This window comes from Podarcis raffonei, chromosome 2 (genome assembly GCF_027172205.1).
Source record: "Podarcis raffonei isolate rPodRaf1 chromosome 2, rPodRaf1.pri, whole genome shotgun sequence".
NCBI lineage: Eukaryota > Metazoa > Chordata > Lepidosauria > Squamata > Lacertidae > Podarcis > Podarcis raffonei.
This window is the reverse complement of record NC_070603.1, coordinates 106,985,913-107,012,898: the sequence shown is the minus strand read 5'-3', so window position 1 is coordinate 107,012,898 and position 26,986 is coordinate 106,985,913. Positions and strand designations below refer to the sequence as shown.

The window sequence follows — 26,986 nt, the reverse complement described above, 5'->3', positions numbered from 1 at the left end:
ATTGAACAAATGGCTTTAATTGGAATGGTGTTAGCAAAGAGCTTATCCTGTAAGGTGGAGGAGCTGAATGAAATTGATAAAGGTTGGCTACTCAGGTTGAATAATGGCTAACAGATAAGGAACTGGCTTTCAAGTATTGACAATTGAAAATAAATACATCGGGTTTGAGAAATTGAAAAGTTAGTCATTGCCCTGGCAGATTTTACTCATATTAGGGGCAATTCTGGAGCAATTTTCTCTGATGGACAGTGGGACTACACTAGTGTAGAAGAGGCACTTGAATGGATTCCTTGAGCAGAAGTTCTGGAATTCATTTATTTTGGGGGCATCCCTGCTGAAGACAAAAACAGTCGCTTATAGTCTCACTTCCTGTACATCTAATTTGTGTGACTTTTAAAAATAGAAAGTTAGGCAATGTAAGTTTTTACAGTCTTGCTATGTTCTTCACTCTTCTTTGTGGGCCTGGATTATCAGGGTTCTTGCTGCACTGATGTCTTATCCCAGATAAATGATAAGGGGTAGCCTAAATGTTGTGCTTGAATCTTTTAACATTAAGAACCCAGTCTTGAATACTTTAATTAGCAAATATCAGGCTTTTCAGTTATTCTAACAGCTGGTTTAACAAACCTCTTTCAGAGAACAAAATGGGACTTATGTGGTGGTAGTGCATTTTCAAAGAAGAATATTTTTCATCTATATATCTATCAATCTACATCTCCTTCTGCTTTACTGCTTGTTCATTAGAATCATAGTAGAGTAGGGATTTCTCTGTTTCTGAGGTATTTCAGTATCCCAAAGGAATGGCAGTCTCTGGCAGTTGCTTCTAGCATATGGATTGCAAACGGTTAGTGAGTGCTTACAAGCCATCATAGCAGAGGAAAGTTTGGAAAAAAAACTTTAATGACATTTCACTAGGCCTGATCCTTTTTATCTGGAAGAACTGAGAAACGTGTACTTCTGTACATACAGATGGATTGAAAACCACAGCTCTTTCTTTCTTTTTTACCTTCTGGCTAAACAACACCAGGGGTGGAAGTTTGACACTATTCTAACTATGGAGGATTCCTTCCCTTTTCCACACTGGCAGTATTCAACAGTTACTTTTGTCCTACTGGACTCTGCTTAGGGGATAGGACTTGAGTACGTTGCTGGGAATCTTAGTCAGTGCTTTTATAGCATGCTCAATCAGTTTATAATGCTCAGATTAACTTGTTTACCACTAAAAGAGTTTCTTTTGGCATGTATTATATAGTGGAGGCTTTTGTGCATTCATACTATAGCCCCAGATATGAAATTTGCTGAAGAGCATGGGAAGCCATGTGAAAGCTGCGGAAGCATTTCTTATTCTGAAATGTTTTAAAAATCCGAATGCCTTTGGATCGAAAGAGTGAAACGAAGCACTGACAAGTTGCTAGTTGAATGCGACTTTAGGAAATTATGCAAGTGTGACTAAAAGCAACACCTCATGTTTAAAGCTGTAGTTGCTGTTGTTGTTTGATGCAGACAAGTTTACTCTTGTTAGTCCTTCAGGGCCCATGGACCTCAAGGTGTGTCAGTTAGATTCTGTTGCATCCTATGCCATGACAAAATTGTCAGCTAAACCTGGGCTAGAAAATGGATGTTTCGAGCCATATAACACAGAAAGTGTGGCATGAAGAGTGCTTCTAGCCATGTAGACCACTCCTGAGATGGAGGTCACAAGAACGTTTCTGAAATTTCACAGCATGAGTTCCTCATTACTGGGAAACAAAATTCATTTCTAGGTTACCTAATATGATAACATTTGGAAAGTCATATGTTATCTAGATTTGTGTCCTATGCTGTAGACCTATGGCAGGCTATAAGATTGTCCGGAAAGTAGGTCGTTTTTAGAGGGGCGAGAAGGAAACTACAGCTTTAAACCTCCATTGTCAGTTTTATTCTTGTTTATACCTCCTGCAAACTATAGTCCAGGACTAATTTACTAATACTATTAGTACTGTTGCTGATTAGTACTAGTAATACTAGTGCTATAGACCTGTGTATAACTTCCTTTACTATGTATAAATCAAGTGTGGAGAGGGGGCGGAGTCAAGAGAATATACGTACCTGCACCAGGTATTAAATTATTGTTTTTGAGACACAAGTGGATGAGTGGTATCACATTTCAGTTAGTTTCACTTTGTTCCTTGTCACAAATTGTCACATCTGTGTTACTTCTGCTCTTCCCCTAGAATCTAGATGCCTGATGTACTTGAATGATCCCTATCATCATTGCTTTGTTTTACATAGCCCTTCAACCCTATGGCATAGTTCATGAATCTCACGTTGTTTGGGATATAAAGTAGAGAGGTTGTGGCTTACTGAAGGTTACTGGGGTCTAAGTTCTTTGTTGCATCAGTTGAACTGCAATGTATATTGCTGTAGGCACTTGCTTTTAATAAGTGCTGTAGAACAGGCATAGGCAAACTCAGCCTTCCAGATGTTTTGGGACTACAATTCCCATCATCCCTGACCACGGGTCCTGTTAGCTAGGGATGATGGGAGTTGTAGTCCCAAAACATCTGGAGAGCCGAGTTTGCCTATGTCTGCTGTAGAATAAATGCTACTCCCCCTGATTGCTTGTGGGCTAAGGTACATAGATAGTTTTGAAACATTTTCATGGAGTGAAGTGGAGAGTTGTGAGAACCCTCCAGTAGTTTGAATGTATCTTCCATTTTTAAAAATATATTTTTTGGGACTCCTAGGGTACCCTGTGACCTGTCTGTTGTTGTGTGTTACAGCCTAGGTCAGGCTTGCATCTGGAGATAAACTTGAGTTGTGTTCCCAAGTCTGCTTGAATGCATGTTGAAAGTCTGTAAACTGTGTCGTCATGGGAGTTGCCATATACCTTCCTGATATTTTCACATCAAATGTGTTTCAGCGGCAATTATGATTGTTAAGAGGACAGTTGGAGATGGGGCAGCAGTGATGGGCCTCATTTCCTGATACTGTACTTAGTACCTTACAGCACAATTCTAACTATATCAGAAGTAAATCCTATTGAGTTCAAGGAGCTTATTCCCACCCAGATAAGTTGGGTTGGAATTGAAACCTAAAATTCACAATATTACTTGTACTGGTTTTAAGTGATGCCAACCTTGACTGGACACTTACTTTGGTGTTAAGAGTAGCTTATTTCGGATTAGCTTCAATCTGTTCTTAATTGACTTAACCTATGACTGAAATAGGTTTGATAAAATAGAAATAATCTTTTGTGCACAGATTTGTACTAGATGAACTACATCAGTTGATAGTCAGTAGTTTTAAAAACTAGAATTATCTCGTGTGCTGAAAACTTCTGTTGTTGTTTTTTTAGGTAGGTTTTTCTGTTGATCTTTAAGTAAATTTGGGTCACTTCCCAGCTTTGTTAGCTTCACCTTTCTGGAAAAGTCTTATTTCTGTGAAATGGGGATAGTATTTTCCTCCTTTTGCGATTTTGTGGTGTCAGACCTTACTTTGGGTGGGCTCAGTGTCTCATGCTATGTGTGTCCAATACTACTAAAGTGAAAGTAAAATACTGTTTGGAATTTTTTTACCACAAAACTGCCCCTTACTCTAATTAAATACGGACTATAATAGTATTTTTGTGGTGTATTCTTTCAGTGGCTTGCTAACAAATTCTGAAGATAAGTCACTCTTCAGTGACTTGCTATTGGTGATCTGACTGTACATCTCTATATGTGGGGGGAAATCTGTGAAACTGGAGAGAACTTGAGGCTAGAACATATGTCCTATATCAAGAATGGGGAACCTTCCACATGTTGGACATGAGCCGGAATGGCTAATGGTCAGGAATTATGAGACGTGTGGTCCCTAAAACAGCTGGAGGGCCATAGGTTTCCCATGTAGAATTAAAAAGATAATGTAATATATTTATAGCCTGGTAAATTTTATCAAGTCCAGTCAGAGGGGTGGTTGCACTGAAAACTTGTCAGAGGCGGATCTGCAGTAGCTTGTTGTAAGTATGCATTGCTGGCTAGTATACACTACAAATCCCAACATGCTGCCCTCCACCTTAATGCTTATAGCATGCTGGGGCATGAAGGTTTCTCCAGTAAAGTCAGGCGTTTAACAGGTCTGTACCATAGTCAATCCATCCCTAGTCTCCTAGTCTTCAGTTATAACCTATAATATCTTAAAAGTGCTTTCCCTCCTTTTAAATGCTAGTTGAACGGTTAACCAGACTGCATCTTTCAGAATAGTAGTTCATAACAGAAAAGAAGATAGTCCTCTGGCACCTTTATTGCAACATGAAATTTTGGGCACAGGGGTCTGTTTCACTGGGAACATTGGCTTTTGAAGGATAGTTACATCTATCTACACACATTCAGAGGGAGGAAAACCCTATTTTGCAGTCCTATTACCTTTATATTTAATTAGTGTCTGTTCTGCTTAACTCCTAATTTCTTAAAGTTAGTTTTCTTGGTTCACTGACACATGTCAGCAGCAAGAAACCATAAGAACCAGGCCTTAGGACTGGAAGATATTGCACATTCAGTACAGACTTGTTAGGGTGAATCTGATCTACATCTATTGTCCATTTACTTTCAGGAATGGGATTTTGAAGTGTTGCATTTACTAGCTTGGTTTATATCTCTTGGGTTTGTTTCCTTTCACCCCATAAATGCTGGAATCCTGCTCTTGGTCAAAAGTCACTCTTAAAGTTTTCTGAGCATTCTGAAAGGGCCTCTGCACTGATACGGTTGTAAGTGAACCAGCCTGCTAATTGTGTTGATGTTGCAGACCACTAGAATGAACAGTTGCGAGTTCCAGACAGGGCAGGTAGTTTGTAGCACAAAACTACCGGAATATCTGTAAGAGCCTCATAATTTCCCATGACATGATCGTTGAAAACCTGTCTGACTCTCCCAACATTGTGTAAACCCTTGCTCCAGGAAAAATCGTGTGAGCTTGGGTGTTAAGAATCCTTCAGTTTTCTGCAATGGCTAAGCTGAAGTGGGACATTTGACTTCTATGTAAGCTAAAGATGTTGATTATTGCAGATTGGAGATCCTCTTGCATATTGCGACTGGCTGAGGAAACAGTTAATGAGACTATGTCTGAGAATGTAGGGAAGTAGATTAGTAGTAGAATCTGCTGGTTTTGGAGGCATGAGAGGAAATCCGTAGCCTTTTCTACAAGTAGCAGCTGCGTTGCAGCAGCTGAACTCTGTCTAGCAGTGTTGCAGCTCCCTTTCTCCCCTGGAAGAAAGCACTGATTCTAGGCAGCAAAATGTCTCCCTTTAGAATACAGCAAAGAACTGTGGTAAAATCTGCTTACCTGAGACTCTAGAAAGTTAGGTTTTCTTCTCAGGCCTTTACTCCCTTGCTTGCTTGCTTTAGCCTTAAAGAGAAAGAGGGAAGCAGATGAGTCAGAGCTTTAAAAACTGACAGAGCAGATGACTCTTGTTTTAATGTAGGGATTTTGCTGTGTTGGGGATGTGTGTGCTAGGTATGGAACATGTCAGTGGAGGCAGTGTGTTTGGGGCCCCAGTTGCAGGTGTTGCAGAATGGAAGCAGTTCCTGATGTGATGGAAGCAGCTTCCTAATACCAAATATAGTTAAGAATGAATGTTGGATAGCCAGGCAGGTCTTCATTAGAAGCAAGTTCAGAAACCTTTTCTCTGGCTTAGCTTTTCCTCAGTACATTTGTTTCCATATTTATATATATAGCTTCTTGAACCATATATATGAATACGTTGACACTAAACTAGTAAAATTCAGAGATGCAGTATGTGAAAACTCCCAGACTTGGGAGTTGCTTTGGAATGATTTGCATAAGGATGAAGAGTTGTGAAGAATAAGCCTTTGGTCAAGATCTTCAGAAATCAATAACTGGGGAGTGTAAATGAAGAATCTGTCCTTTTTTGGTGGGAGTCTCCAGGAAGGGGCAGCAGCACTGCCCTAGCCCTTCATTATGATATGGTCACCATGGTTGAAGATGATAAAAAGCAGTGGGTCATTACTATGATTAACACAGAGTGCAACGGTTAGCATGCAGAACAAGTACTTCAGTCAGTGTTATAATAATAATAATAATAATAGATTATTATTATTATTATTATTATTATTATTATTATTAATTTTTATACCCTGCCCATCTGGCTGGGTTTCCCCAGCCACGCTGGGCGGCTCCCAAGCGAATGTTAAAAACACAATACAGCATTAAACATTAAAAACTTCCCTAAACAGGGCTGCCTTCAGATGTCTTTTAAAAATAAGATAGTTGTTTATTTCCTTTACATCTGCTGGGAGGGCACTCCACAGGACAGGCGCCACTACCAAGAAGGCCCTCTGCCTGGTTCTCTGTAACCTCACTTCTCGCAGTGAGGGAATCACCAGAAGGCCCTTGGCGTTGGGCCTCAGTGTCCGGCAGAATGATGGGGGAGGAGACGCTCCTTCAGGTATACAGAACCTCAGATATATAAGCTAGGCACCAAATGGCTCCTTAAAACAGGGTTAAGTGACAAAAACAGAAAACCTAGTTGCCATTTGGGGGCCAGACAACTCGAAAGTTGTATTTTTCAATACAACTTTTAGTTCCTGAAATTCATTCTGGTTGTGCAGATAAAATACAGTGGATAGAATTCGTTGTTGACATCTGAAGGCAGCCCTGTATCAGGAAAATTTTAATGTCTGATGTTTTAAAAAAATTATATGTGCTGTAAGCTGCCCAGAGTGGCTGGGAAAATCGTGAGAACAGTCAAGATCCAAGGATCCCCAGGCATGTACCTCAGATGGTGGAGACATCAGTTGCCATCCTGGTGCCAGGGCTTCTTCAGTTGGTCGCAAGTGGCTGATAGCCGGGTGCAAAATATGCCTGGCGATTTTCAGATTCTGACTGCAGTCTGTCGTGCCCATGACCTGTGAAGCACATGCTACTTTAACGAGGGAGGGTTGTTAATGTTGCTGTGATTTTCGGAAAGCCTCTCTAAGATAGGATAATTATGCTGAAATCAGCAGCAGCATAAAATGTAGATTCTGGATGTCTGATAGCCTTGATCTTCAGTGTTGAATAAGGGGTACATCCCAAAATTATGCTTCCTAAAAAGTTTGAAGAGCGGGAAGTATCAACATTATATTTCTGCGCTATAAATTTAGAGCTTTTAAGTTAAGCTCTCTGCTCAGACCATTGTTGAGGTGAGAGGTGGTAGTATACCAGTCAAGAACAGTCCCTTTAGCAGTTGTTGTCTGTGCACTTCTCCTGCACTGCAAGTTAATAGTCATAGGTGTCCCCTTATTCCAGAGTGCAAACTGAGACAGAGAAATAGTAAGCTGCCATATCTTTGCAGTACTGAAGTCAAAATGATTGCCTTGGGTTCCCTTATTTGTTTGGATTAAGGCTGTTGCCACTTGTTCATTACAGTCCTGTGCACGTTGACTCAGAAGCAAGTCCCAGAGTCGTCAGTGGAGCTTAATCCCTAGTAGATGTGAATCTGCTGCACTTCTCTCAGACCACTGGTGAACAAACAGGTAGCCATACTCAGATCACCACAGAATGGGCAGAAAGGCACTTCTCGTCATGCCACAATGTCTGCTAGAACCAGCCTTTTTGGGGGTACCCACAAACTCCCAACTCACACATTTTCTTTGCTTTCTACTCCCATCATCTAGTGATAGTTCTGATAGACCTGCAACTCTGCTCTGTATTCCTTCTCCTTGTTCACAGGATTGACTGGTCACACTTGCATGTGATCCGTCATTGCTGGCAAATCTCTTCAGACAAATCGCCTGCCTCTCTCTTGCTATCCAGATCACATATCCCCTTTCTTGAAACTTGCCAGTTTATGCAGTGTCTGCTGTGACCTTAAGAATGTAGTTCCTGACATGTTCATTGTTCCTTTAGCCTCCCTTGAATGGTTGTTGCTGTGTCCCCAAAGTCGTCATAGAATTCTCAAGCAAGCTATGTTGCAATTAAGGAACTTCACAAATTAAGTATCACGTGCAACCAGGCCTATCCCTCTCCCTCTTTTTTTACATTGTAGTTCGGACATTGGTCTCTGCTCAGTTGGCATTCTGCTTTGGTTAGCTTCTCTATGCTTCCTCAGAAGTCAGCAAATGCTAAAAAACCGTAATCAGATCTCACGTTCGTGGGCCTTGCTTTTCTCTGTTTTAACCACTGAGTGTTTTTTCCTGTTCTGTAGTGATATGTTTTGTGCAGCTCCTGTACTAGTAAGCAGAATAAAGAGGTAATTCAGACATTCTTTTGAAGGCATAGCTATTTTTAAAAATGCTTACAGTTCCAGCTTTGCAATTGCAAGTATATAATAGCTAAACACAGAGTCTTTGCTCTGATCATAGAAGTCTGAGCCTCGGAACATTTTTAGAAATTAGGAGAAATAACAAAAGTGACGTTGGTGATCCTAGTGTTAGTGGAAATTTCCAGGGTCATGGGATGTAGATAATACTGTTTACTAACTCTTGTATTTGCTTGTCTTTAGTTGTATGCATGTACAGAAATATGATTGACAAGGAGGAAAATGTATAAAGTGGGTGTGTGGACTAGAGGGAGTGGTGTAGAATGTTGCCCTTTAACCTAAGACTGGGCAGAGGTGATTATTTTTGTGTAGCAATATCTGCTCCCCCCCCCAACTGCTACTCCCTTAATACAGCTTTTGGCCTAGTCACTTTCATTCTAGGGCGGAAGGGTATCTTCTTGGGCGACGGAGCCACTGAGAGGAGCAGGAAGCGTTGCATTTTTAAGACACATTTTTTCTCATGTGAATATCTGGCTGGGTGTTTATCCTTTCATGATCTCCAAAGCTTTTTTAAAAAGGTTCCTGAATTGTTCTAGCCATGGCAATGGTGTTGTGTGGGGATGGTTTTTTACACTATACAATTATGTACTTGCAACAGTTGCACCACCCTTATACTGTATACAGTGGTACCTCCGGTTACGAACTTTATTCGTTCTGGAGGTCTGTTCTTAACCCGAAACCGTTCTTAACTTGAGGCGCACTTTCACTAATGGGGCCTCTTGCTACCAGGAGCATCTACTTCCGGGTTAGTGGAGCTCGTTACCCAAAGCATTTGTAAGGAGGACGGTATGTCACCCAAGGTTCCACTGTATGCCTATTTCAGCTTCTCCGGTTCAGCTTGGGGAAGCTCCTTCTGGCTTTTCCAGGGCACATCTCAATGAAAATACCAAATCTGATTTTAGTGAAGCCTGTAGGCAGGGACTCTTCTTGACCATATAGCCTCCGGCTCTGTGAAAAACTGACACTGATAAATACCTGAAGAGGCCACTGGGTGAGGGAGAGGGAATGCACATCGGCTGAAAATGAGCCTTGGGAGGGAGGCAGAGCCATGAACGAGAATGGCACCTGGCACCATAGGAATTGCTTTTGTGGCCAGCAGCTCATAGGAGTGTTTGTTACTCGTGGAACACACACTGCGCTTTCAAGGAGGCTTTCACATCTTCTCCTTTTGGTGCCCACTGCAGCTTTGGCTTGTAAAGTTTTTGTTGGCATGATTTTGAGCCTACTAAATGGCCAAAAAGACTTCAGTGCTTCTTTGGCCTTGGAAACGTTCAGTAGTGCTGCTACAGTGGAGGTCTATGTCTGACTCCAGAGATGTAATTTTTGGGCAGGTCTCTGCTTGTTACTGCTTTACATTAAACCAGTTTAAGGACCCAGCCTTTTGCATTCCCACACATGGCTTGTACCACTCCCTGGAGTTTCTTACCTGTATATGCATGGCCTTGTTGATCAGTGGTGGGTGGATTTTATCCTTGTTATTTTACAAGAACCCCAAGATCTACCAGCCAGAGCCAGGTGCAAAAGACATAGAATTAGAAGTAGAAAACGGACTGCCTGTGAGCATATTTTGAGTCTAGGAATTGATTTTCAGTATGAGAGCTGAACTGAGTTCACAGTCCTTTCACACTAAAGCCCTGCTTAGCTTTCTTCATTTTAGCAGCCTAATTTATGTGGGAACAGTTGTTTTGTTCTTTAAGAACAAAAATTGGGAGTCATTTAAATCTATGATCCACTGGTAGATTCTGATCTATCTTCTGCCCACTCACATTGTATGTAGATTGTGTGAGAAACCTGGGTTCCAATTAAGGAGGATTTGGAATACTTGGACTTCAGTGCCTCTTAGCATTCATGTGTGGGAGGGGCTAAGCAACTTTAAAATGGAGCCTCATTTAGGCTTAATTTGACTCCAGAAACAGTTAATTTCTCCCAAAGATACTGCAGCAAGCTGGGTGCAAGGCCTATACAGATGTGCACAAGCCATTAACAAAGCTTTACAGCAGAGTAACTCACCAACATGCAGTCCAAACTTCTCTGTAGTGAATATGGCTACCCGTTCACCTCCCAGTTGTGCTGTTACATGGTACTTACTGCGTTGATGGTTCTTAGAACGTTGACCCCCAAAATCATGTGAGTGATGATGTAAACCTGTTTAGGAGTGCCCAGAAAAGGCTTAAATGTCCATTTGACAGCCTGTGGACTGATTCTGTGGCTCCTGAATCATACCAGCACCATCAAGCTTACATTTTGTTATGAGTGCTTCTAACAACATGTCAGACCCTGCAAGATGATAGAGAGTTTGTGTTAAGTAGCTGATCCCACTTCTCTGTACTGAATTTTTCTAGTTTACTGTTCCACCCTCCCTGCCCTCTCCCCACCCCCATGGCAGCAGCCTGCAAAACATATACGATCAGTTTGATCGGTCTGAAGGATCATTTGCTGGTAACTTTTAAGGGGAGGAAGGAATAAAATCAGGTTTATAATGGAGGTAGGGGCTGAACCTTAAGTATAGAGTAGCTGCCACGGCTCCATAATTGCTGCACTGTGTCGTGTTGCCATGGTTCCCAGTGCTGTGTCTCTGCATGGTTTCTGAGAGTAGGGCCAAGGCAGCCAGTCACAGCAGAGCTGCTGTGTACGTGTTTGGGGAGTTTAGACTTGTACTGACAAGGAAGTGATTGGAGAGAGCCCTGCGCTTATAGTTAGGGTGTTAGGAAAGGATCTGGGTATTTCCCACCCCATATTGCGTGCGTTTTTATTCCTTCCCTTCCTCCTCCTCAGACAGACCGAGGTGGGAAACATTCTAAGGCAGCATAAATGCTTAGTTCCTCCCTCCCTCGGTCTTCAGTCACGGGGGCAATGACATGAAATGTGGGATTCCTTCCTCTACCAAATGGTGGGGTGGGGTAGCTGTGGGGAAGGGAGGCTGCTGCCTTTGGATTGGCTGGGGCGTGTTTTCATCAGAGATCCCTTGGCTGACTTGCCATCTGCATAGGCTGTGAATACTTCTCTCTGGCGCAGACCTTGTTCCTTGGGATTGCATCATCTCTGGGAGAGCAGCCAGGTCCGGAGCACTAGTACAAAGACTTTGTGAAGCAGATGCGGCCTGTTCTGTCTCTGAAGCATTTCTCCTCCTTCCTGCTCATCCTTCCCACAGGATTCCAGAAAGAGAGCTTGCTCTGAGAGCCTCTCAGTAGGTCAGCTGCCCTTTGGACTCTGAATCCCAGCTGCTTCCTGTACACCTGGCTGATGCAATGTCTGCCTTTGAAATCCCTGCTGGAATTCACTCTGGAGTGGTTTTGTTTGCCTTTTCTGGGAGTGGCCAAGCAGGCAGAGTAGGCCTGTCACATGACGTCCTTGAATATAAGAAGCCTGTCGCCAGATTTGCAGATGCAGAGCTCTCTCCTTTCCAATCTAGCAACCGGTTCCTGGCAAATTTTCTCAGGCATTGCCTTCTCTTGGTGGCAGATATATATCATGCGCACATTACAGTTGCTAGCATTCTAATCGGTAATTTGCTGTGGCTTCTGTGATTGTCCTGGGAATTCTGAAGGGGTTGATCTGAATTTGAGTTCCAGTCCAGCTGAGTCTGTCTACTGCACCGTTTTCTTATGAATTAGCTGTTTGCATTATTTTTCTCCCAAATGCCATCTACGTAAAATAATTTAGGGAGTGATACTTTACTGACAGGTTTGTAAGGATTCATATTTTTAAAAGCAAAGGCCTGCTTTAACTATTTCCAATAAGGTATTTTGCTTTCACATATCCCCCATCACCACCTCCCACACACTTTGGATTGAAAAGCAAGGTATTTATGAGTTCTCATCTTGATGCTTTGGCCCCCTTTAACTGTAAATCTCAGAAGACACGTGGTGTCACCACCTTTTCATGTGGTGTTTATGATAGAGCATGGACCTTCCTTGTGGTCATCCCAGGTTTTTTCACTGTTATATCCTGAATTAGAATTCTAATATCAAGGCTTCCAGACAGTTTGGAGTGATAAATTGTGGCCGGATGCTAATTGGGGTTGACTGCTAGACTAGATGATCCATTAGTCTGACTCACTATGAAAGTATTTCATATTGGTCCCTGAACCATCCTTTTGTGTCAGAGAAAGACTGGGGAAGGCTTTCCCAATTTAGAGAACCCTCGTTTTCATTTGGTAAATGTAGCTTTTTGTCCTGTGGCTGAAAAATCGTGGAGTGACAATGTTTGAATAATAGAAATAGGAAGCAAAGCAGCAAAAAATTGATTGCCCAACTAACAAATATCAATCTGGATGTTGAATTTATAATTTAAGGGATAACTCAGGTTTTTCACATCTGAGACAATCGATCACAGTGCTGAGGATCCAGTGTAGAGTAAATGCAGTATGCCTGGCAACATGCAACTAAAATATGTAAATCAACTGCAGCCCTCTAGCTTGTAATCTATTTCCAGCTCAGCCTTCAGTGCTGAAATGGCTCACCCCCCCTCCTGCTTTTTCATATGCTTCATCTACCAGCTTCTGTTTTATTCAGGCCTTATACCCTGTGTCCTATGATTTACAAATAGAAAGCTATTAAGCACAACCCCGCCTTATCCACCAACGAGGCAACTAGCATAAAAACAAAATTAAAGTGGCTACACTCTGTGGAATGGCTGTCTAATAAGAAAAGTGTAGAACAAGCTGAATGCCCAAATGAGAACAAAAATGAGCAGTAATTTGAGCAAAAGAAATGCAAGCTGATAACAAGGGATGCAAAAGAAGCATGAGACAGTGCATCAGTAAAAACACTTAAGTCAACTTTTTTAAGAACCCTCTTCAAAATACATTAGAGGCAGCAAACCAGCTGGGGGAGATGGCTGGATTTTTGGATGATGAAGGAGTTAAATGTGAGTGATTGGAATAAAAGAGTGAGTGCAGAGAAGCTGAATGAATTCTTTGCATCTATCCTCAATGCAGAAGATGTAGTTCAGATTGCTGTACCTGTACCAACTTTCTTAGGAAGAATCTAAGGTATAGAAACTTTCCTGGGTGACATGCTCAAGGAACTGTGCCAGGAGAAAGATTTTGGTGCTTTTCAGTAGTGTTTCCTGTAGCATCTTCATGGAGAGATTGCCTGAGTTGGGGAGGGGTATACTGCTTTACAGTGGTTCCAGGCTATTACTCTACTCCCACACATTTAATGGGATGTGATTGGCTGATTTTTAAATATCAGCATAATGTTAATTAACTATTCCTGATTATGTTTCATTCTTGGGGGGAGAGAGTGTTGTCTCATTTTATTATACACATTTATGTTACAGTTTTAAAAAACATATTTTGTATATTTTAATTGCTGTAAGATGCCAAGTTTTTTTTAATAAAGCTTTTCTAATAAATTTAATAAACTTATAATTTAAATAGTGGTTGGAGACAAATTCTAGGCCTTGTCAAAAGCTTACCAAGTCCCTGGATCCAGATGGCACCCACCCAAATGTGAAATTGCTGTTCTTGTAATAAAATTATGTAACTTGTCCCTAATAACAGTCTCCTTACCTGGGGATTGTGAAGTGGCAACTACAATACCATTTTTTTAAAAAAATCAGGGGAGTAGGGAGAGATTCAGGAAATTACAGACCACTTAGCTGTTCTGGGAAAACTAATATGAAAAGCATTATTAAACACAAAATCATCAAGCACTGTTGTTGTTGTTTGCGCCTGTCTTTCTCAAGAGGCAATGGAGTGAACCTCCGGGGGTGAAGTCAAACCACTGTGTTAGCCGCACTGAAGTGACCTCGCCAGGACGCAAGCCTGGGCAGTGTGTCTGGAGGTCCTGGGCTGCCCAGACGACAAGACCCTGCTCTCAGCCTCGCTGGTGTGGTCTAAAGAACAGCAGAGCAATACATCTGGCACCAGCTTGGCTGCAAGAGTTGCCAGAAGGAGGTGTACAGGGCGCCATCCAACCGCCTTAGGGACTCCACTCTGAATTTGTGTTGGGTTTACTCCTTAGCTTTTTCTTCTCCTGAAGATATCTCACAAGGCAGCAGAGGTTTAGGACCAGAGTTTTCCTTCTCTTAGGACAGAGGTTTCCTTCTCCTAGATGGGCTACCATCCCAGGTTGACGAGCCTCATCCGCCCCTCACTTTCCTCTACAGCACATGCAGAAAACGCTTTCTTGACCATTGGACCCACAGTTGGTCTCATCTGTTCAATCTGCCAAAGCCTGTCTTCGCATTCAGGTGAAGTCCCTAACTCGCTGAGAGTTTGAGACCCATTGGCTACCCTCATCTGGTTTAGCCAGCCAGTCGAAGCCGTATCTGGGGTGTGGCCACTGTCGCATGCTGGCAGCTTCTAGGAGCCACAGTTGAGAGCTCAGCTCTCATTATCAAGCATATTGAAGAACAAATGGTGCTGAAGAAGAATCAGCATGGCTCCTGCAAATATAAGTGCTGCCTGACTAACCTATTAGAGTTCTTTGAGCGTATCAATATGGATAGAGTTGAATCCAGTAGATGTGTACTTGGACTTTCGAAAAACTTTTTGATGTGGTGTTAGGAGTGAGCAGTGGTGTTTGTCCAAGTTTACTCATCCCACCAAATTGTTCAGGGAAGCTACCAAAAAATCAGGGGATGCAACTGCAGCATTTGATACTGGGCCCCTTCCTCTCGTTTGCTTTGTCAGATGCACTATTCCATATGCTATAAGTGAATGCAGGGGCCTCTTCTGTGACATAATGCCTGTCTTTGTGCTGTTCCAAAACCACCCCAGCTGCTTCGCTCCTATAGTTGATATCAAACTAAGATCTAATGTGCCTTGTGCTGGCCTCCTCCTTAGCTGTTTCCCCTCCCTCTGAATGTGGTCTGGGGAAAATGAATCCAGAAGTGTTGGCTTGCATTTTTGTTGTTTGGTGTGTTTCTGAAATTGCTTGTTCCTCTGATTTTCATTCTCATTAATTCTACTTTAGTATCAGCTGCACATGTGTTTCCCCTCTAGATCATTGACTCAATAATGCTAGTTCTTCCTGATTTTCGCTGTTTGACTCTTTCTTAGTTTCTGTTCATATTTGTGTGCTTTCAGCCAGTTTTCAGGACCATCTCAGAATGACATTTTCAGGGCTGGCGTGACAAAGAATTGCAATCCTCTAAAATTGCGTGTAGTTGCTACTTTGCTGATTTTACAGAGCTATCAGCATGGCTGAAGAACCCAGTGGATTTGGAAACAAGAATATGAAGGGAAAGCATTTGTGGAGGATGCACAGATCGGAGGGGGAAAGAAATTGAGGAAGAAGTGTTGGGAGAAATGGTTACACAAGGCGTAGAGACTTGGGCAGATAAGGAAGGTATGAAATATGGAGGCTGTGACCCAGAAGCCAAGGAGACAGTGGCCCAGTTTGCAAACAATATTAAGACATAGTTTTAACACATGCAGGTGTTTTGCTCCTCGCTCAGCTCTTTCCTGTGCTTTGTGGTCAGAGGAAACAAGCTAGTGTTGGGCCTCATGTGCAAACCCAAGCTTTTGTGGGCTCGGGGTTTGTTTCTCTCCAAACAACGATAGGCTGGCCAAGAACAAACCTTGGCCCCTCTTTGTGGTTTGTTTGAAGAGAAACAAAACCAGGGGCCTGATCCTCATGACATGGCCCACCAGACTCTGCCTTGTTTATAGTTTTGTTTCTCCCACACGCAGTGCATCCAGGAGCTGGAGAGGAGCAAAGAATAATTTGCACATGTTAAACACAAGTTCACAGAATCATAGATTTGTAGAGTTGGAAGGGACCATGAGGGTCATCTAGTTCGACGCTCTGCAGTGCAGAAATCTCTCAACCGACTTGGGGCTCAAACCCACAACTCTGAGATTAAGAGTCTCATGCTCTACACCAAACTGAGCTATCACTCAACCTGTTCAGTTTAATGTTATGTGTCAACCATCTTGATCACTGTGTTAGTATGTTAACAGTGAAAACTGTGACTGCAGTTTTCTTGCTAGCGTAATTCTCCCAACTTTTTTTGTTAAGATGACAGTATATTTTGTAAATATGTGGCAGTTTATAACTGTATCCAAATGTGAAGAAACTTGGAAAAATATAATTAAGGTTTTTTCTTCTTCACCTTTGCTATTATATATGCTAGGAACACCCACCCACCCACCCACACCTACACCCACACCCCTGCATAATGCAAACTGCTACAAGCCTTAAAGCAATGTTTCAGGTTCAACATCCAACACAGACTTTGTCACTACCCCTATTTTATGCATTATTGCACTTGACTTTTACACCCAACCAGGTATACAGGGCCTGAATGCAGTACTATGCTTCCTTGATAATTTTCAGAATGTGACACACAGATTGAAGGGTGACCAGCAGATCACTGCTGATCATATCACATCATTGCTTTGGATAGATACACAGAACTCCAAGTTTTGATATTCACCAAATATTCACCAGCTTTGATATTGGATGTTATGTGGCTCTGTCTAGGATACAAGTTAATGCTGTATCATAACCTGTCTTAAATCTTCAGAGGCCATTGGCCATTGAAATTTGGTTGATTGGCATTTTAAGCTTGCAATTAATCAAATGACTATTTTATTTGTAAGCTGCTTTGAATTTGATTTCATCATAGGGTGGAATATGAATACCTTAATAAATAAAGACTTGTCTGTACCGCCATAAGTTACCATCAAACACGTGATTACAGCTGCAAATCTATGTGTTTGTTTATTTGTTTGGAACCATATTCACTGTATAGGGGCTATTTATTTTCTCCTGCCAACCTAGCAGTTCGAAAGCACATCAAAGTGCAAATAGATTATTAGGTACCGCTCCAGCGGGTAGGTAAACGGCATTTCCGTGCACTGCTCTGGTTCACCAGAAGCGGCTTAGTCATGCTGGCCACATGACCCGGAAGCTGTACGCTGGCTCCCTTGGCCAATAAAGCGAGATGAGCGCTGCAACCCCAGAGTCGGTCACGACTGGACCTAATGGTCAGGGGTCCCTTTACTTTACCTTTAAGAACTGTGTGTTGAGGATGACAGTAAAAGTTGCACATGGAACACTCAAGAGTTTCTCTCCTCAATCTCACTGGTGGTATAGCTTTTTCTTCACTGTCCTATGAGTCTTGAAGTCACCTGAATCTACCCTATGCAATGTAGAAAGTAAGATCAGTGTGGGAGACTTGTATAGACTGATAAAACCTTTCAGGAGAGTTCTAATTCTGATTCCTGTCCAGCTCCCCCTCTCTTGATTTACAATGCGGTTTTCAAAAGATGCATGCCCTTTTTGGTCTTTGGAAGAAAGGTGGACATTATCACCATTATTGGGTGTTAGAAATGTTTAAGATTGTTTGGTGCTTTGTATTGGCTGCCTTATGTAGGCCAGAGAGAATTCTAATGACTGGGCATCCTTCTGCCCTGTCTGGGGCTCAAACTAGATTGGGAGCCCTGCCCCCTTCTTTTTCAGAATTCAGAGACACAGCTCATGAGATTCAGCAGAAAAGGATTAAGCCCCCACAGAGCAGCCCCTTTGGTTTGAACCCAGCCTAGTCCAGAGGAGGGGGCACTGAGCTTCATTGTCTTATTGTTTTTATAGACAAAACGTTCCAGCCGGCTCTTCATCTTGCCTCCAAAGTCTCAGCCACATCGGTCAGATGGGAGTGAAGGATAAAGGGAGATGGCTGAAACAAAGATTGCACTATTCTGTTGCTCTTGCATCCTGAATGTTGAGGCAGTTTCAGATTTGATAGTCATGGAGTTGAGTTATAGATGGCATATTTAGTCTATTCTGGCCATTTCCATATAACACTACCAGGAAAAAAATGATACTGCCCTCTCCCTTGAACAGATCCCCAGATCAAGGCATCAGGTAATGTCAATTCCTGTACGACAGCCTGGTTGTACACCTGCCCTGGTGTTGTTGTTGTTACTAGAGAACCTCGTTGTGTAGTATGGGTGAGACCTTCTCCTTAATGTTTGTAGGGCTGCATGAGTCAGCCTAGTGGCTGCTTCCAGTCTCTGCATAATCCTCACTTGTAAGGTCCAAAACATGTCCCTGCTCTTCCATTTATCAAGCCTTGTTGGCTCCCATTTTCTTTGTTATTTCTGTTGTACTTAGTTTTGTGAGCTCTTTGTTCAGGGGTTATGTCGCCTTGGTATTGGGTTCCATGTCTAGCACATTGTTGGTGCTCCACTATTAAGTAGTGATAGTGTTGTGGGTGAAAGCAGCTAAATTCTCCTGTCCTTTTCCATTACTGAAGTTCCTCCTACAAGATACTGTCCAAAATTAAGCTGTTGTTGTTTTTTCTTAATTAAGGATGAGCCTTGATGTTCTTCCTAATTCCTTGCGAATCTGGCTTAGGGCTGTTGGACTAGAAACAGCAGGCCTTTCTTTCATTGCGTGGCCAACTCTCAGAAGGAACTAGAATGGTGCTTGCCATTCAGTGCAAGCAAACCCATATTTGGACTGTTTGGCAAACCTTAAAGGAATCCCTGGGATTCCCATGCTCTTGCCTGTGAGTAAGTGGGGCAAAACCTTGTTTGAGTACCAGTGCAGCCCACATTCACTGCTTTACACAGTAGTGAGCATTCCTGGACAGAATGGAAGACTCCAAAGACAATCTGCAATTGCATATTCTCTTACCTCGTGTGTGTGTGTGTGTGTGTGTATGTATAGTCAGGCACACGTTCACACACAGGTTCTAATGTGCCAGGTAAATACTTCCTCTGTAGAAATGTGCATGTGATGTAGCTCCCTTTATGGCTGCAGATAATGCTATTAACTGCAGAAACATTCTGAAGAAATTTTCCAGCCCCTCCTAGCAAGATGTGATCCATATTTCTACACCCTCTTTCAGAGGGGAACAATTACTAGCCTTTTCTAGGCTTACCTATCGGTGAAGTGATTTGATACCTGATGGTGCCTTGCTCATAGGGAGCGATGCATGTTAAGTTCTGTGCCTTCTGCATTTGGCCCAACCTGTACTAGTAATTGTTACAAAGCTTGAATGCTTGTTTCCCACACAAAGAGCTGCCCTGATGGCATGGCTAGCCCTGAAGAATGGGAAGAAAGTGCAAAGGAACTAGGTCAGAAAGAAAGTGCAACATTTATTTGCTTCTCCCACATTCCACCACGATCACATCACAGACCTCATCCTTCTATATGGGTAATTTGTGGAGGTAGGAAAGATCTTGAAAGGCTACAGTGGGCAGCAGCTGTTCCAAGTTCTCTGTAATAGGAATGAACAGATTGTTAATTAGTAATATGTCTACCATGGGCAAAGAACCATTGGTTTCACAAAAGCAGTTTGTGGCAAGGCAAGGTGGATGGTCGATCATTGAACCCTTTGGAGCCAGCAGCACCTACTGGTGAGCTTTCCCCACCTGCTTTAATCCACAAGTTCCTGCTGCCCTCCAAGAGCTTGGGAGTAAACACCTCCCACAGGTGATCTGCTCTGCAGATACAAATCTATTCCCAAAGGATGGAGCCCCCCTGCACAGCCCCAGATACACCTGCAAGGCACAAACTAAATATCCTCTCACTTACTGGAAGGCCTCGAGCTCTGTTGAGGCAGGTACCGACAGGTTGCATGCAGGCCGAACCATCCACTGCAACTCTCACTTCATGCTCCCTTCCTTACTTAAGTCCTCCCCCCCCCCCCAAGTTGGCCTTTGTGTCAGGGCTGCTTCTCATTCTGTACTTAGTTGCAGTGGAGTGTAGATGCCGGATTGCATAGCATACCAAATCTGAATGGTGGATCTGCGTGTGTTTAGTTACTTGTCTCTGCAAAATATATGAAAGAGTAGGGCCCATTCCTTTCCTGGTAGCTGCTTCTCTGTATATTTCCAAGTAACACAGTGGTTTAAAGGTCCATGTTGTGTTCAGGTCTGAAGAGAGGCACATGTACTGTATGTTGTACTTTAGTATCAGAGTACAAAACAGAGAGAGGCATGGCCTTTGGGCTCATTACTTCCTTCATTGTGCAGCCATCTGCCTTCGACCGTTCCCCCTTTCACCACCATTTCAGATATGCCCCTTTCCCTCTGTTCCTCTTGTGTTAAACCTTGTCCCAAGTGAGCATGAGGGATTTGGGAGATGACTTTGCATCTCATGCACATCTGTGAAGCTCAGGAACTGGATTTTGGCACTAGGGTTGTCATGAGGATCATCCTGAAATAAATCATTACAGAAATGAATAAATGCCTTCCGTGCTGCTTTCTTTTCTCATTGGCTGCTGTGGGATTCTATCTCAAAACACACACACACACACACACACACACACACACACACACGTTGTGCTCTGCCTCCCCTACTGGCAGTTTTACCCATGTGACCGTCTTTTGCAAGACAGGCCTGCGGGCCTCTTGCCTGTGCTTGGCATTCTCTTCTATGGCACGAGGAAATATCTGCATGTGAACCAGGTGGCCATATTTGAGAGGAGATTATGTAAAAGTAATGCAGAGGCAAGAGACAACACGCACCCTCTGAAGTTTCTCATTCCTTCCTTCAGCCCGCACTGTCCTCAACTTTAGGATGGTTTTGCAGGCAGGGTGAACCATATGTCTGTGGCAATGATACACAAAAATGCAGTGCATTGTTTCTTTTCCCCTTGGCAGGTTTCCCCATGTCCGTGACGTGTTGGCCGAGGCTCTGCGGCTGCTCCCCGCCCTTGGAGCCGCCAGTCGCTACCCTTTGGACTCCGTGATCCCTGACAAACGTCATGAGCATTGCAATCCCTCTGGGAGTCACCACACCAGATACATCTTATTCAGATATGGCTGCTGGATCTGAGTAAGTTCTGCCTTGCCTGCTAGCGTGTGAAGGGCATGGAACCAGGCCTCGGTGTTCAGACTTGAGCTGTCCTGCTGAGCCCGGGATAGCAGGGAGTAAGCTAGCTTTGCAACAGATAAACCAGAAAGCAGAGATGGTATCTGGTGCACACATTTGATCGCGACGGAACACCAAACAGAAGCACTTCCCCCTTTCCCTCAAATTGCGTCCAAGAAGAGGCACTGTCTAGAATACTGCTTTCCCAGTGATCTTTAATTCACACCTGTTGTATCATACCTTGGTTGATAGGTATCTTGCAAGACATGAGCCCTGACGGTACTCTTCTTTTCCTCTCCTGTAGCCTAAGTTGCATGGTGCTGCTGATACAGATGGCTGTGTGATGTGGGTAAGGAGGATCTTTCAGGCATCGGGCCTCTTGCCTATCTCAAACTGTTAAGTAGATTTTTCACCCCTTTAGTGTGGCTCTTTTCCCGAGGGAGGCTTGTAAGGTAGCTTGTGGGAAACTTCCTGCGCCAAACACCCAAAGGAAGTGTCTACACTACAGGAAGGAAGATGCCTGGAGTTGAATTGATCGTTGAGCTTAGTCAGGCACGGAAAGAGGGTCATGCCTTGCTGATGCTGTTCTGTGCTCCCGCACTTGTCTTCAGCAGTTTCTCCCAAGAATGGAGCACTGTGAAGGGCCAGACACACTGTTTGAACCACCTGCTTGACAGACTGTACTCAGGAGACACTGAAAGCTCTGTGTATCTGGCCTCTGTTTGGTGGGCTTTTGTGAGGCGCTAGCATTCATGAAACACTCCTTTTCCCTGCATCTTTTTGTGTATCTGGATACACGGTGTAGTATATCGTGTCTGGTTTTGTTTCATACCACGGACCTGATCAGGCTTTGTTGAGCACCTGTCCAGCTCAGCTTCAATCATACTGCATCTGGAGTATTCTCAGCAAATAAGCTCGCTACAAAATAAATGTCCTTTACTTTGTTTCCTGTCTAATGTTAGATCTGTTCTGAATATACGTCTCACTTCATAGCTATTTCTGTCAGGTCTTCTTGTTTTGATGACAGTTTTTTGTGTTTTGTTTTACTGGGAATGTTTAGGATCACATTCCATGATACTGTCAGGTTGCAGTGGCCTTGCGTTCTGTCTTCTTATATATAGAGCCCTGAAAAGGCTGTAGCTGTTACCCGTCCTGTCCTTGCCCTCCTTGGGAGCATGGAGGTAGAAGCAGCTATGTTAAGATTGATTCATAGCACTAGACTTCAGGTGTATGTAGGTAAAGGGTCTGCCAGTCAACGTTTGCTCTGCTATCATGTGCCACCAAGCCTTCATGGCCAAAGAGTAGCGACAATTTGAAGGGGGTCTCTGCTTGAGTTGTATTAATTTTCAAGAGCAAGCTCCAGGGACTTGGGATGCAAAAGTAGACCAGGATATAGAAATGGGCATTGAAAGACTACTTTCGTTAGTAGGGCATCAAGAAAGGAACACATTGATTCAAGATTAAGCTTCTATAGGTAGAGGAGTTGCTGGTTTAACCAGTCCCACTGTTTTGAAGATATCGGTAATTTAATTTAGCACGACAGAGCAGTAGTTAGGAATGAGGAGTTGGCGGTCATCTTGGAGAGACAGGAGTTCCAATAAGCAAGTACCGTGTGGCCACCCGTCCTCTTCCTGGCTGTAGCTTTTGAAAGTTGACTGCAGTTGCAGAAAGGACATTTCCTGAACCATATTCCTAATGCGTGCTTGCAGCGGCAGCTCCTCCTCCTCTTAGTCCTCCCCCCTCCTTCCAAAGAGAGCAATTTCTCCTTCTGGCATCAAGGCTTTGGCTTCATCACCTACGCTTTTCCTGTTTCCTTTTCTATAACAAGGACTCCCACAGCCTTTCACTAATTGCCCATTTTGTACAGTACCATATTCTGAGTTGATTTTTTTCTGCCACCTTGTGGTGGAAAATTGCAATTTTCGGTCAGTAATTAGTTGGGAATTCACCGCATCATCGTATAAGAAAGCAGGGTATCCTGAATATTTTGGTTTGTCCGGAGTTCCTTCCGATCCAGGTCATAGATATTCCTGTAGCTCTTGGCCTATTTTTGTCGAGTACTCTCAAGAGCTTCCATCACTAGAAAATTGTGTCTCGGCTCCTATCTGTATTGAGTAACTCATTGCATTTGAAGCAGCAGTATGTAGACGTTGTGGCCTGAAAGGTATTGCCATTTAAAGTCTGAGGCTGTGGCGGGGTGATCTCAAATTGCATAGAGTTGAGTGGGGATCAGGAGGAGGAGCAAATCCACGAAGGGTTTAACGTGAAATGAACAGCTAGCAGAATAATCCAGCGAGCAGCATTGTCAGCAGCTTTTTCCTTCCTGTTGCCTCTTGATGAAGCAGGGTTGCTCGTATTGCTTATCCGGGATGCCTCATTTTGAGGCAGCTGCCAGTCACTCGCCCTTCCCTAGCCCCTGCTTTATGCAGAACCCGGCCTTCATGGATTCTATACCTCACTTGCCCCTCAGAAAAGGTATGTCCATTCTCGGCCGGTTATCTGTGTGGCATGAGAGAAACTGCTAAGACCTGGCTAATTTTTTTTCCAAAGAACCACTTCCTCTACTGATTGGTTCTGCTCTTGGCCCTTTCTGCAGCCCAGAGTCTGTGGAAGCTAGCCCAGCTGTTGGTGAGAAAAATGTGTATGCAAGTCATGGCTACGGGGCCTCCCAGAGGCACAGCTACCGAGGGCTGCCTTATGCAGTGAGTACCGTCTCTCTTATCTGCAGCCGACTCATCTATTTTACCCATCCCCTCTCCCTGGCTTGTGCATGATTGAGCTGTATATCTTCTTTGAGGACGGCAGCATTGTCAAGTGACACATGGGTACTGAATTTCTAGCCCCGCGTTTGTGTTTGTTTAGTGCTTGCAGACAACTTACTGCGAAAGGGAAGTATGGAACTAGAACAGCCTAGTAAACAAGCCCACAAAGTTACTGCATTTCCAGAAAATCAGCCGGCATGAGAACATAGGCTACCCGTCTCTTAGCAAGACAGTGTTAAAAGAAAGCCTTCTGCCGAGGGAGCTGGCAAGAGGAGGAGTGGTCTACCGCTCTTCCGCCGTGTGCCAGTCACAGAGGAAGGGCCGCCTTTCCACTGTGACCAGCACAGAAGGCAAACTGGCTGGTGGAGGAGGAGGAGGACAGAGTGATGGGCCTGTTCGTTCACCTGCATTGAATACCTAGCCTCCTTTGCCTGTCGAGTGAGTTGTTAAATGCAAGCTTGGACTAGAAGGTGGGGGGGTGGCATCTCTTTTTCCCTTTTTGGTCTTTAGCACTGACTGCTCATAGAAACTACTACCTAGGGTAGACCTACCCATTGCAGGTAGATTTTTCTAATGACGTTCCCCTCGCCCCTCCCCCAAAAGTGTATTGATAAGCCCCAGTATTCTGAAAGTTGAAAGCATAGATTTCAGAATCAAGCCAGTTTGAAAGACAGCTTGCAGCTTTTCTGTGCTTAACAGTGCAGAATGCAGGTCTCTGCCTTAAGAAAAGCAAGAGGGACCTGCAAGGAAATGTTATGGTGTGGAGTGTGCTGGCTCAGGTTTTCAGCTATCCCATTCCATCGTTTTTCATTCTCCATCACCGCCACCCTGTCTACACCTGTCAGCCAGCCAGTATTTCGTGCCCATTGAGAATGCTCAGTCCTCACTGGATGGTTTGGGGGCATTTTCTCCATTTTGGGGGTTTGAGGAGGTGGAGTGGGTATACTTAATGCTGAACCCCAAACGCATTAAATTATTGAATTTCTCTGTCAATATTTGTGAGCAGCTCTCATTCCAAACTTGGGGACAGTTTAAAATAACTTCTTTGAACCAGAAAACGACGTATCCAGACATTGAAATGCTTATTTCTACCCTATACATATGCATACATGTTTCTCTGTCTTCTGGTTCCAGACACTCCATTCTCCCCCTGCATCCCACCCGGTTGCCATTTTCACCCCTTAGTCTCCACATTTTGTGCCTTGAAGAGATAGCATAGAGCTGTTTGAGGCGTTTTCCCTGCAGATTTTTTTGGTACTTGTTGCAGGTCCCTGATTTCCTCTGAGACTGCTGGTACTTCTTTCTTGTGTGTGGGTAGTGTGGTTTTGTTTCCATTAGCGCAAGCATAGGTAGTTCAAATCAGTGTTAGTATATTTTGCTGAGACGCCTGGATATCAGGGCTTTCTTTATCTGTGGTTGGACTGAGAAAACAATTGCTCCGCCCAGTTCTAGAGAGAGTCCAAAGTTGTAGGTCCTTGCTCTGTTAGCCAGAGTTCCTGTCGCTCCTCAAATCTGTGCATGTGGTGGTGGGTAGGTTTTGGTAGTGTGTTAGGGCTCACATGTTGTGTAAAGTCATGCCTCTTGCTCTCCTCCCCCGCATTCAAAATAGAACTGATGCAAATGTTTGTTTTCAGGATCATAATTACGGAGCCCCTCCTCCTCCGACCCCTCCTGCTTCTCCCCCTGTCCAGACCATCATCCCTCGTGCAGAACTGAATGGCCTACACTCTCATGATGAGGAGAATTCTGGGGACACAGAGAGTTCTTCAGAAGCAGAGTCTATTCCTAGCTGGTGTCACTGTAGTCTCTCCCAAGATGGTTTCCTCATCAAATGTGAGAAGTGCAGGTAAGTTCTTGCCTGTAGGCAGCCTCATACATGGGAAAATGAGGGGTGGGGTGGGGAGAATGTTTAAAGAGGCTTCCTGATTGCTCAGTGTACCATTTTCTTTACCTTCAATTGGTCCAGCCTTCGCTGCAGCAAAGGAGCTGACCTACACAAAATCAACATGCACATTTTCACAATGCAGGAGCCAAATCCTGCAAGTTCATCAGATCAAATAAATAGTACCAATGACAGATTGTCTAAAAGTGATTTGTTTGAGCTGACCAAATGCAGTTGGTTAAATAATCATACCTTATGCTCAATGGAGTGTGTCTGAAACTCTCCATGAATTTAGGTGCTTCTAATGCAATGGTGAAAGAGTAATAGCGAAGGAGAGGTGGAATTTCTTCAGAGATTGGCAAGCAGCAGAAGGGGGCTTGGGGGTCATAAGGAACATGAGATCTGATGTCTTTCCACTTTCCTGTCCTTCCAGGCTATCACTGGTCCAGAGCATTTCAGTGGCTCTGCTTTCACACACTGTAGGCTTATTTCCACACAAAAGAGGGCTAAGAATGTGGTTGTCAGCGCTGCCCGAGGTCCCAGCTCACAGAAGACCAACGCTGCTTCGTTGTTTAGTATAAAAGTCTTTATTGAAGTTCAGTTTCACTTCCACAGGCGCAGCGTGCAACGCTACGTCTCTAACTTTAGACCGCCGAAGCTCCGTCTGAATCTCCTCCCCCCTGACACCAGTTTAAGACTCTAGCCTTACTCCACCTCTTCCTCTGTTCCTTCCTCCTCTGGGTCCGCCTGCCCGTCGGGGTCTCGCCCTTCCTAGACTCTTCTGACGCTGAGTCCCCTGACTCTTCCCCCTCCCTCCTTCGGGCTTTAGGACCTGGCTCCCAATCCGGGTTTTCTGCTGTCCCGCGCTCCTGCACATTTGAACTTGGCGCGCGCAGCCTCCCACTTTCCTTCTGACCGTTACACTTGTGTCACTGCTCCCTCCTTCGGGGAGGCTAGCTGGACTTGACCTCCCCTCCGTTTCCCCCTTTCCGATGGGGGCGTGGTCAGCCCTGACTCATCTTCTCTCCCCGCTGGAGAAGAGGCTGGTCCTGACTCATGTGACTCTTCCCCCCCACTGCGCTCTGGTGGGGGAGCTGGTCCTGATCCTCCGCTGCTGCCTTGGGAGTCCCCGCTGGCCCCTTGCTTCTGGTGCGTCCCCCCTGGGACCCCCCTTGCCCTTACCATAGGCGTCCCCTTCTGGGAATCTTCTGATTCGCTGGAGAAGCTCATGGAATCTCTCGGGTCACTGTCATACTCCCCTGCGCTCCCCTCGGATTCCTCTCCTTCG

General features: G+C 44.0%; 1 protein-coding gene across 5 annotated transcripts in view; it reads left to right on the top strand.

The window, feature by feature from the left end:
• Positions 1 to 26,986, top strand: part of SETD5 (SET domain containing 5) — a 64,059-nt gene that overhangs the window by 5,585 nt on the left and 31,488 nt on the right. For 2 of the 5 annotated variants that reach the window (XM_053378462.1, XM_053378460.1), the window contains exons 2-4: positions 20,844 to 21,018; positions 23,651 to 23,756; positions 25,508 to 25,662. In XM_053378462.1, the coding sequence (XP_053234437.1) occupies positions 20,948 to 21,018; positions 23,651 to 23,756; positions 25,508 to 25,662 (332 nt within the window). In that variant the 5' untranslated portion in view covers positions 20,844 to 20,947. Of the gene's footprint in view, positions 1 to 20,843; positions 21,019 to 21,358; positions 21,404 to 23,650; positions 23,757 to 25,450; positions 25,663 to 26,986 lie in introns of all 5 variants that reach the window. The other 3 variants (XM_053378459.1, XM_053378458.1, XM_053378461.1) reach the window with 2 other exon arrangements.